The sequence below is a fragment of the Mus pahari genome, chromosome 21 (assembly GCF_900095145.1).
Source record: "Mus pahari chromosome 21, PAHARI_EIJ_v1.1, whole genome shotgun sequence".
NCBI classification, from domain to species: Eukaryota; Metazoa; Chordata; class Mammalia; order Rodentia; family Muridae; genus Mus; species Mus pahari.
This window is the reverse complement of record NC_034610.1, coordinates 38,661,252-38,673,537: the sequence shown is the minus strand read 5'-3', so window position 1 is coordinate 38,673,537 and position 12,286 is coordinate 38,661,252. Positions and strand designations below refer to the sequence as shown.

The following is a 12,286-nucleotide window of genomic DNA, read 5'->3' as shown; positions in this document are numbered from 1 at the left end:
AGAGAGAGAGAGAGAGAGAGAGAGAGAGAGAGAGAGAGAGAGATGTTAGGCTTTACTATAACCTAGTTCTAGTTGTTGTTTTCATTTGGACATAAGGAGATGTGTCAAATTGACAAGGGATAGTTATGTTGGCTATTCTGGGTTTTCAACCTGATTAAGATCTATAATGAAAGCTTAGGTCAAGACGTGTTGGTATATGCCTTTATTCCCAGGAGACAGAGGCAAGCAGATCTCTTGAGTTCAAGGCCAGCCTGAGATGGAGCAAGTTCCAAGTAGAGAAAAGCTTAAGTCCAGGCATGCTGTTACATGCCTTTAATCCCAACATTCATAAAACAGAGGCATGCAGATCTCTCAGTTCAAGGTTAATCTACAGAACAAGCTCCAGGACAGCCAAGCTTAGGCAATAAATTAGAAAACAGAAAGGTGGTGATGATGTAATCCAAGAGAGACATGTTCCAGCTCCAGCAAGCAGCAGAACCTGGGAGTTTGGGTCATAGGCTTCTGACTTCAGAGTCAGGAATAGTAGGGAGTACTAGGCCAATTGATGCCGGTTAGCTGAAACTCAGAAATTAGCAGTAATTAAGAAACCAGCACCATTGAGGTGAAATCTGTGGAGTGTTTTCTGAGAGTACAGAGAATCTGTGTTCCAGAGATAATCAAGGTTGTCCTTCATGCTTCAGCTGGATTTGTTAAGGTGTAAGAATCAACCTTGGAGAGTAGCTAAGGCTTGGCACTGTGAGAGACCAGAGACTGCCCTTGGTGAAGGTGCAGTCTCAGTTGCAGTTGACGGCTCAGGACTGAAGGGGCCACGCAAAGTTGAGGTTTGCCACCATGAAGGGTATCTGATCTGCTTTTTTATTTTGATTTTGTAGGGGATTATAGTTAAAGAGATCGTATGAATCTCAGAAGAAACTTTGAACTCTGGGCTTTTAAACATTGATGAGTCTGTGGTTCACTATGGGGATTTTGGAAGTTAGACTAAATGTATTTTTGCATTATGCTTTGGCTAATTATAGCACCAATTTGCTCATGTGTTTGAACAAGCCTCTTGGGGGCTAGGGAATGGAATGGAGTGGTTTGATTATGCTTGACCCATCTGGAGTGGTATTTTAAGGAGGTATGTTTTGGAGGAAGTGTGTCACTGTGGAGGAGGACTTCGGAGGTCTCCTATGCTTAGACTCTCCCTACTACAGAAGAGAGCTTCCTCCTAGCATCCTGAGGATATGATTCTCTCCTCATTGACTTTGAGTCATGATGCAGAACTCTCAGCTCCTTCTTTAGCACCATGTCTGCCTACATGCTACCATGCTTCCTAATATGATTGTAATAGACTAAACCCACTCCGATGAAATGTTTCCCTTTCTAGGAGTTGCCCTGGCCATGGTGTCTCTTCATATCAGTGGAAATCCTAAGACAACTGCTGACAGGAGAATTCATCTCTCCCAGGGATGAGCCTATCATTGATTCAGTGCGAAGTGGTCAGCCCTGAAACAGTATACCCACAAAGAAACCAGACTCAGCAGGTTGTTTTATATAGAGAGATATGCAGACACATACATACGTACTTATACACATAATGGTAATCAATTAGAGACTGTCAACTTGAGGGTCTGGGGGTATGAAAGGTGTTCAAATGAAGGTAGCTGAGAGTGGCTGGAGGGAGGAAGTGGGGAGTGATATAATTCTGTTTTAGCTTAAAACATTTAAAAAAATAAAATAAGAGCAAACCGATAAGTCTTAGTGCTACATAAGCTAGGAGAATGCTGAAATCATTAATTAGTAGCAAAATGAACCAAAAGAGAGCCTGTGTACATACTAAAATCTAGAGTATTCATAATGACTGTCAAAGTGCTGGCAAAGATGCTGACCAGCTGTAACTCATGGATTCCTTATGGAAAAGGAAAGCAGAGGTACTAAATTAAGCATATGCTTAGCATAAGACTTAGCAGTCCAGTTATTTTCCCTAGGGGAGTGGTTCCCAACCTGTAATTCACAGTGCATTTGAGGGTTGAAGGGCCCTTTCTCAGGGCTTACCTAAGACTATCAGAAATCTGATGATTCATAACAGTAGCAAAATTACAGCTATGAAATTGCAGCAAAACTCACTTTATGGTTGGAGGTCACTACAACATGAGGAACTATATTAAAAGGTCACTGCATTAGGAAGGTTGAGAACCACGCCCTAGAGAAAGGCAAAGGTGTGTTTACACAAAGGACTGTGTGTGAATGTATGTAAGAGCTTTATTTCTAATTGTTCAGAATGTAGAAATAACCTAAATAATGCCAGTTTTTGAACAAAGTAGCCACAGCAATTCTTTGCAGTTGAATACCACAGCTTTTTGTTTTGTTTTTTTGCTTCTGGTTTGTTCTTTAACTTCCATTAGTTGTTTGACAGTTTCATATATGTACATAATGGTTCCTCATACTTCGTCGCTGCCTAAACTCCTCCAAATCCCTTTACTTCTAAATCCTTTTCTCTCTCTAAATCTCTGCCCACGTTGGTCTGTGGCCATCTGTGGGACCAAGGATTATAACTAATGATTAAAACCTGGTCAGCTCTTCAGTGAGAGGGTAACTGAAGATGTCTTCTCCTTCCCAGTCCATGATTGGCTGTTGACAGACCCAGTCATGTGCATGCCCATTACAGGTAGCCCTGGAGTTGTGAGATCATGATGGCATTTGCTACACTATTCTCATAAGTTAGCATTTCCCAGACCTCCATCCTATTTTCCTAATCTTCACATCTTTTCTCCTCTTCAAGACTCTCCCTTAGTTTTTCAGGGGTGGTATAAATGTCCTGTTCAAGGTAAAGTACCTAGCTCCCACTTAAGCAACTCTAGTAGCAATGAGTCTTCTATTCATAACCTTTCATTGCAAAGAGAAACCATCTTGGATCAAGGCTGAGAGTAATATTTTTCTGTGAGTTTCTATAGTTTCATTTCTCTTGCTGTGGCAAACCACTTTGACCAATTTAGGTTAATTTAGGGTAGGAAAGGTTTTATTTCTGCTTATAGGTTATTCAGTCTATCAGTACAGAAGTGAGGCCAGGAGCTCAACAGGGGCTTAAAAGCAGAAACCATGGAAGAATGCTGCCTACTGGCTTGCTTGGAAGCATATACTTATTTTGCCCAGGGCTTTTTGCCCAGAGAATGATGCTGCCCACAGTAGGATAGACTCCTACATCAAATAATAATCAAGGCAGTCTCTGACAGACCTGCCCACGGGCCACTCTTATATGAGCAACCCTTCAATTGAGACTCACTTCTTAAGTGACTAGGCCATATCAAGTTGACAGTTAAGGCTATGATGACAGATATTTCGAAGAAGACCTGGTATGTATGTTCGCACTGTGACAATTAAGTCAATTAGGTGATTCATGAGATCACCTGAGCCACAGGGTTTTAGTTGGGCTTCATTCCCAGGCAAAGGTTCCCTGCTGGGAAGCTTGCCTCATATCTGGCCCTATGTTGAGATCCTTGACCCATTTGGAGTTGGTTTTGTACAAGGTAATCAATAGGGGTCTGTCTTCATTTTTTTACATGCAGCTATCCAATTACACCAGTACCATTTGTTGAAGTTTCTGTATTTTCTCCAGTATGTATTTTTGGTGTTTTTGTCAAAAATGGGTGTGTGGGGTTTGAGACCTTATTTCTGGGTTTTCAGTTCATTTCCATTGACCAATGTCTGTTTATCTCCTTCCCTCTCTATCCCTTTTTCTCTGTTTTCCTAATATCATGCTGTTTTATTACTAAAGTTCCATAATACAACCTGAAATGTAGAGTAGTGAGATTTCCAGCAGGTCATTTATTATTCAATTATTTTAACTATGCTGAGGTTTTGCGTTTGCATATGAAGTTGAAGGTCATTCTTGTTGTTGTTGTTGTTGTTTATTTTCTGTGAAGCATTGTGTTGGAATTTCAATGAAGATTTCTTAAATGTGTAAAATATATTTCGTAGATAGTCATGTTCACAATATTAATCCTACTGATCCATGAGCATGGGAGATCTTTCCATCTTCTGTTATCTTCAATTTCTTTTTTCAGTGTCTTAAAGTTTATATCATACAGGTCTTCCACTTGCTTGGGTAGTTATCCGAGTATATTTTGGTGTGCTATTGTGAAAGATACTGTTACCTTGATTTTTTTTTTCTCAGCCTGATTATCATTGATGTATAGGAATGCTACTGATTTTTGTGTTGAGTTTTTTTAAATCCTGCTACTTTGCTGAAAGTATTTATCAGCTGTAGAAGGTTCCTAGTGGAGTCTCTATCATCTTTTATGCATAAAATCATATCTGCCGGGGCTGGTGAGATGGCTCAGTGGGTAAGAGCATCCGACTGCTCTTCTGAAGGTTCAGAGTTCAAATCCCAGCAAACACATGGTGGCTCACAACCATCCGTAACAAGATCTGACGCCCTCTTCTGGGGTGTCTGAAGACAGCTACAGTGTACTTACATATAATAAATAAATAAATCTTTAAAAAAAAAAAATCATATCTGCCAACAAGGATACTTTGCCTTCTTCCTCATTTATATCCTTTTTCTTTCCTTCATTTGCATTATTGCTCCAGCAAAACTTCAGGTACTTTATTGAATAGGAAAATAAAGAATACCCTTCTCTTGTTCCTGGTTTACTGAAAGTGCTTCGAGTTTCTCTCCATTTAAATTGATGCTGGATATGAACTTGTAGTTATTCCCTTTACTATGTTTAAGTATGTCCCTTTTATCCCTAGCCTCACCAGTACCTCTATCATGAAGGATCTTATATTTTGGAAAAGGCCTTTTTGCATATAATGAAATGATAATGTGTTTTTGTCTTTCAGTCTTGTTTATATGGTAGTTTACACTTATGAACTTATGTACGCTGTTTAAATGTGTGTGTGTATATATATATATATATATATATATATATATATATATATGTATGTATGTATCTCAGGATGAAGCAAACTTGATCATGGTGGGTAGTCCCTCTTAAATTCAGTTTGCATGTATTTTATTGAGAATTTTTTCCATCTATGAATAAGGGATATTGCAGTATAATTTTTATTTTGAGTGTGTAGTTTTGGCATTAGTTTAATAATGGCTTCATAAAAAGAATTTGTAAATGTTCTTTCGGTATCAGTTTTATTGAATAATTTGAGGAAATCTGATGTTAGTGGATCATTAAGTTATTAGTATAAGATGTCTTCATTTTTTTGATGTAGCATTTTGTGCTATGAATTTGCCTCTTAGAACTGCCTACATTGTTCCCTTAAGTTTGTGAATGATCAATTTTTATTTTCATTTAACTCTAAAATATTTTTAATTTCCTACTTCATTACTATCCTGACCCAATTTACATTCACTAGTGAGTTAGCTTCCATAACATTTTATACTTTCTGCCATTTCTTCTGTTGTTAATTTCCAACTTTAGTCCATGGTAGCCAGATAGGATTCAGTTCTTCTAGTCCAAGCTGCTGAAAAGGAAGTGTACTCTGTAGTGTTGGGGTGTAATGATCTGTAGACGTCTGTTAGGTCCGTTTGATTTGTGATGTTACTAAACTGTAGCATTTCTCTCTTTCATTTTGGCTGGATGGTCTATCTGTTGATAAGAGTGGGATACTGGAGTTAGTTTCCCAATATCAATGTGTGAGGGTCAGTATGTAATTTGAGAGGTAGTGTGTTTCTTTTATAAATATGGCACCCTTGTGTTTTGTATGTAAATATTTAGAATTGTAATATCCTCCTGGTGGGATTTTCCTTTAAAGAATATGTAGTGTCCTTCCCTATCTCTTCTTGTTAGTTTTGGTTTGAAGTCTGTCTTATCAGATATTAAAATGGCTATATGTTTATTGTTAGGAATTCTGGATATAAGAAAAGGATTTCAGTATATTTGAAGTTTTAATATATTCACAAATTGTCTAGAAAAGTTATCTCAATGTTGTGATTTGATTTATTTTTTTAAATAATTTACATTAAAAGTATATATAATTAGACAAATACTCGGAAATTTGATGGAAAGCAAAATATTGCATTTTAAAATTTCATAGATCTAACTTTGTTATTTTAAATTACAAACCGAAGGTAGCTGTCTCCTTAAATATACTGTCAAATTTTAACTGTCTCATGTTTGTTTTCAAAGTCAGCTAATGATATTATTTTAAAAGCTTAACTTTCCAAATATATTGAAGTATATGATCAGCTATTATGGATATATGAATGTAAAATTTCAGTTTTAATTTTTGTTTATTAATCTTTGAACAATAGTAATAAATAATCATTTGATAGCCTATATATAGCAGATAGGGAATAAAAGACAATTATCAAAAAACAGTCCATTTTTGATGGCACAAGTGTGATCTATTTTACCAAAAATGTCCTTAGTTTTCATTTGAAGTTTGTTTGTTATATAGAAATAAACATATGTGTGAAGAATATATAGACCTGGTGGACACTGTCCGAAAGAAATGGTATTCATTGTCAGCCACAAACTTTTTAAAAAATTAAAAATTAAAAAATGTAACTATGATTTCAAGAAATAGCTACATATAGGAGGAATTGCTTCACCATTTTTCATGTATTATATACAGATGTTGAAGAAAATGAAGATGTTGGTGCAACCTCTCTGCCCACTCAGCCACCTCAGCCATCATCATCTTCAACATACGACCCAAGCAACTTGGCAGCAGGCAGCTACAGTGGGATACAGATCCCTCCAGGTGCACATGCTCCCGCTAATACCCCTGCAGACATGCCACACAGCACAGGTATGAACACAGTGCTCTGTTCCCATTTTCATAAAAACGGCAGGGTTCTGAAGCGTCACATAGCTTAATGAGTAAGAGCACCCTCCACAATTATGGGGACCTAAATTCTGATCCCAACACCCACATTAAAAGCTGACCGTGACCACATACACAGCTATAGCCCCAGCACCGGGAAGTGAAGAGACAAGAGCATTACTGAGGCTTACTAGCTGGATCCAGGCTTTTTGAGAGATCTTACCTTAAAGGAAGACAGAGAGTAGCAGAGCACAGGAGACTTTCTGTCCTTCTCTGGCCTCAGCACACAGCCATTCACATACCCTGCATATACATAGACCACATGCAAGCACCATATCCACACATACACTGCACTTGCTCACACTTAACGCCACACTGAGGCTTACACCCACAAATGTTTTTAGGAAGGAACTCCCCTGATATTTGGTCCACATAATGACGTTGACTATTGCTATGGCACTGCACCCTCACATCTTGGGCTTTTTTTTTTTTTTTTTTTTGCCAGCCTCACTTCATCAAAACTTTTTAGGTCATCTTGTATGGGTTTCATAATTAGTTAGAAATTATTTTCACCATTAAAATAGCAATTACATTTTTTTCTTCCCATTTTAAAACTTAATGTTTTCTGTATATTATTAATATATTGCTATAATTGGTGAAACTGATGGTTTTTATTCCCAGTCTCTCTTGTGTCATTGTTTAGTGTAATTCCTCTGGCTTGCAGGCTCTAGGGTATGTGTCATGACACAGCTAGTTCAGCCAATGTGAGTTTGTTTTGTACATATATTTCATAAAACAGTTTTAAATATTTTATAGTCTTTGGAAACATTCATCGTTTCTAACCTACAGTGCTTAAGCAAGACCAGCTACCCCAGTGAATGTGCTGTAGGGCAGTTGTGGTCAGGGTGCACCTGACAGAGTAAGCAGTGCATTGGAACCAGATCCCAGTGGCTTCTGCTTCCCACTGGACTGTAAACTTGCCGTAGCCCAGCTGGCACCTCCTTCCCTCCCCCTGGGATGAAGTTAGTATCATACCTATTTTCATGCTTAGTTACTAAAGGAGGGGAAAGCATAAAATTGCCTGGTACTTAGACATAACGCAAAAATAAAAATAAGCATTCTACAGGTTCATGTCTTTTCCTGTTTCTCCTCTTCTACCATCTGTGCCAGAGAGACAGAGCTGTCTGTGACAAGTTAATGAGCATTCAGAATTATTTTGTGAATCAAGACAAGCGCCATATGTCAGTGTAGACGTTTGGAAAGATTACCCAAAAGGTACTTCTGTAGAAACGGATCTGAGCGCAGCTCTGGAGTAAAGTTACTCACCCTGGATCCATACGAACCTGGTGTGTGTGTGAGACAGGAAACCATACTTTCTTTCAGTTGGAGGATGGTTTATTGACCTATATGAAATTAACATTTTGTGCAATGAAAGCATTAAAGTCTTAATAGCTTCGTGTGGCTACACTAATAGTCAGAACTTATTGTTGGGAATATTCATGACAATGAAAAAAGTTAGAAGGTGGAGTCTAGGAAGTGCTCTAGTCTGCACAGTGCATCTTGATCGGGTTAACCGAGACATGTGCTGGTTGTGTGTTCAGTCTCTCCCTCCCTGCTCATATGTGTTTAAATGTAGCATATTTTTATAACCTGATGACCCCTTCCCGCCTCCTCTTTCATTCATCAAAGAAGCAAATACAAGTAAAACCTTCTAAGAAGCGTACTCAGTGAAGAACCAGAATTTGAACTCAAGACTCTGCCTTCATTGAGTTAGTTAGGAAGTTGCCCCCTCCTGTCTGTGTCCCTTGTGTGTGATCCTTGGGAGACAAGAATCTATAAATCTTTTCAAATCCAAACCTGATTTCTCAGTGGTATGCTTCTAATTAGTTCTCGATTTTTGATGCCAGATCTCCTCTTAGCTCCATTTTTGTTTTTTCTGTTACATTTACTCAGTTGGTAGCTGTCAAATAAAAGAAACCAGTAACATTTTTAGTTTATAAACATAACAGATGTTTCCCCTCTTGTTCCCTTTAAGAGTGATTTACCTTCTCTCATGTAGTAGGTCCAGGATACACTTTTATCAAAGGGAAATCCTTCAGATAGCTGAAAAGAATAGTGTGTACTCATTTACAAGCTTTAGTTCTTCCACAGAAAAGCAGTGGGTGCAAGGAGGCCAGGAGTAGTGCTTGTTTGGCAGGGTTTACCCCTGTGCCTAACCACTGAGCAGAGCGCACATGGAGACTTTAATAGTGTTCAGTGTGTCTCTTGAAACTCAAAATGTGTGCTTCTTGTAGGTTATTTCACAGGCCTTAGCAGAGAAGTAAACTCGATAAAAATGGTACAACTGTTGTTACTGCCAGCCCCCCCTTTTTTTTTTTCCAGAGTCAGGGTCTCACTATGTAGCCCTGGCTAGTTTGGAACTCTATTTAGATAATCTGGCCCCTAACTCACATTTGTCCTCCTGTCTCTATCTCAGGAGTACTAGGATTAAAGTACTACCACACCCAGCCGCTGCTAGCCTTTTGACCTCTCACCTACTATACTGCAAACCTGAGCTTTGTGAGGAACTGGAGGGTTCTGTGAGGTGTCATATGCTTGTTGACATCCTGGCCTGTGTTTTTCTCTCAGTGCCATTTCCCCCTGGTTACCTGGAGGATCAGTCATATCCGTTCTCCTACTTTCTTACCTTTGCTTCTGGTGTTCTTTGTAGGTTAGTATAGCTGTGTCTTCCTCTGCTGGGCCTCGTAACTCCACTCCATTGCAAGGCTCTGTTGGAAGCTGGGAGACACCCTGCCTTAGNTTCCTAAACAACTCTTATGTCTCCCAACTCAAGAGTTTGTATGCCAGTTTGCCTGTATGCAACAAAAAATGTTAGTGTGTTCTTGAACATGTATGAATGCCTTCTATGCTGCATAAGTATGCCTCAGAAGTTACTTTCTGACGTAGCATTTTATTATTGAGTAACATAAAGGACTTAGTGTGCAAACTCCCTGCTTTCTTCCAGGAGTGCCATTGTAAAAGGATCACCTCACTCCAACATACTATAGTCTAAAAGTTGCAGTCATTGTGTAATTGCCCAGAGCATCCTATCCAAATCCAGAACATACATACATACATACATACATACATACATACATACATGCATACATACATGCATACATATACATACATACATGCATACATACATACATGCATACATACATAACAGATTAGAGCACCTAGTGGATAAATAGTAACCTAAAAAACAGTACCAACTTACCAGGTATTTTTGAGCTTACGTCATCCCAGTATTCTAGGCTCCTGGTGTCAGCAAAAGGCCTTTAAGACAAACAGGAAGAGATGCGTCCAGACTCTCCTGCCTCGGGCATGGATGACAGCTGAATGACTGGCCATAACTCAGTAAGACACATATAGCCTTAAAAGCCTTACTCACATGAACTATTGCAGGGACTGAGCAGCCTCTGTGAATCCTACTGTGCTCTTAGTGCAGCTTGTTCATAGGGCTTGTGCACATAATTACTTAAAAGTTACCACAGCCTGCTGGCCAGAAAGTGTGCCCTCCCATGAAGGAGTCTGTTGAAAGATGTCCTCTACGGAAGAGTATGAGTTGCTAGGGAAGGGGTGGTGTTCCCTGCTTGGAGGGTTTGCACAGCTGTGTTCATGCACTTAAGATGTGGCTGCTGAAAACCCCTCCTGGGCTTCACAAACAGTCCCTCTCAGATCTCCTGACTGTCTCACAGTCCTCTTTCAGTTTGGTTTGGTTTGTTGTCTCTTGAGACAGTCTCACTGTGTGGCCCTGGTTGACCTAAAACAGAAAGAGAGCTTCCTGCCTCTGCCTCCCAAATGCAGGGATTGAAGGCGTGCACCACCATGACCTGCTTGCTGACATCCTTTTTAATGTTAACTTGATATGTGCTTTTAAAGGTTTATTTGGAAAAGTATGTCATATGCTAATTGCTTAATATTCTTTGTTAGCACTCATCAAAATTAGGCGAAAACTCAACGAATTGTGCAGTATAAATTTCATGTCTCCTGGCTTTTCAGTCATAGGTACATCCAGTATAGTTCTGTATGTCTTTTTTTTTTTTTTTTTAAAAAAAAAAGAAAAGCAGGTTGTTTTTTAAATAGTGATTTTAAAAAAATAGAAAAGAAGGAGCATTGTTAAGTCATTAAAAAGAAAGCAAGGATTGTATTGTTACTCTGGAATCACAGCTTGAACAGTCTAGCAGACAGAGGTGGTACACTACGTAGAACTCATTTTATTTGCAGGACACATGCATACAGAATTTTGAGTTTTCAGAGGTCACTTGGCTTCTGAAATTAATCAGCTTGTCTTTATATACTTTCCCTGCTGATGAATCAGTACAGTCTTTTGTACAATTTCAGTGCATTTCGCTAATTTTTTAGCTAATAGTCTGTACCTGGAGTATAATACTAGATACTCATTGGTATGAGAGCTTTGACAAGTCTTGACAGAAAGTCAAGCTAATCGCTCGTTTACCTGTAAAAATACCACCTTAAAAACATTAGCTGGACAATTTCAGCACTCAATTTCAAGCAGTTATGAAATATATTTTTCTGCTGACTTAAATCACAATTATGTCTCTTTGACCTCAGGGTACTTAGAGGCTAAGAGATTAGAAGATAGGAAGGGAGTCTCTTCCTTTAAAGATACAGGGCAAGCTTGAATTTAAGAAGCAATTGACCATTTGGTCATATCTGTGGAAGTAATATGATAATGGGATGAGCAGCTCATTGTTATGTTTATAAATATGAGGATATATATATATTACTTATACATATATGTAATATATATTATACATATATGTAATATATATATTACTTATACATATATGTAATATGTAACAACAATGAAAAAGAAACTGGATTTAGAGAGTAAGAGAGTACATAGGAAGGGTTAGAGGGAAGGAAATGAAGGGCGAAATGATGTAATTAAATCTTAATTTCAAAGAATAAAATACTTGACCCACTAGTCATGAAGCTTAACACTCATATTTTCCAGTTTGTAAAATAAGCTCAAACTAATGCATCAGAATCAATTAAGGTTTCAAGAAAAGGTTGAAATAGTGAAATAATTGCCAACCCTTGACTACTTTCCTGGTATTTGATTGGGGAATGAAGCACTGTGCACATCTCTGGTTCTGATTCCCAGGTGGAAGGAGTGCTGCTGTCCAGCCTAGTCCACAGACTGTCCCAGCCGCTCCAGCCGTTGATCCAGACCTGTACACAGCTTCCCAGGGTGAGTCAGCTGGCTGGCTGGAGGCTGCATTGTGTCGCTCCTTATTTGGGGTGCTGTTTGTAATTGTTCCTTGAGTATCTAGGTTATTGGAAACAAGCTTTTCTCACTGTGTCTGCTAGAATGTCATGGGAACCAGGATTCTATAAGTTAGTCCCAGAGACCCAAATCCAAAGATACTCCATTCTCTCTCTCCTCTCTCTCTGTCTCTCTCTCTGTCTCTGTGTCTCTGTCTCTCTCTCTCTCTCTCTCTCTCTCTCTCTCTCT

The 12,286-nt window shown here is 38.8% G+C and overlaps 1 protein-coding gene across 1 annotated transcript in view; it reads left to right on the top strand.

Moving 5' to 3' along the window:
- Vta1 (vesicle trafficking 1) overlaps positions 1–12,286 on the top strand; it is a 49,613-nt gene that overhangs the window by 32,022 nt on the left and 5,305 nt on the right. Inside the window, exons 6-7 of the mRNA XM_021221420.1 lie at positions 6,571–6,747; positions 11,936–12,022. Coding sequence (XP_021077079.1) covers positions 6,571–6,747; positions 11,936–12,022 — 264 coding nt within the window. The remainder of the gene's footprint in view (positions 1–6,570; positions 6,748–11,935; positions 12,023–12,286) is intronic.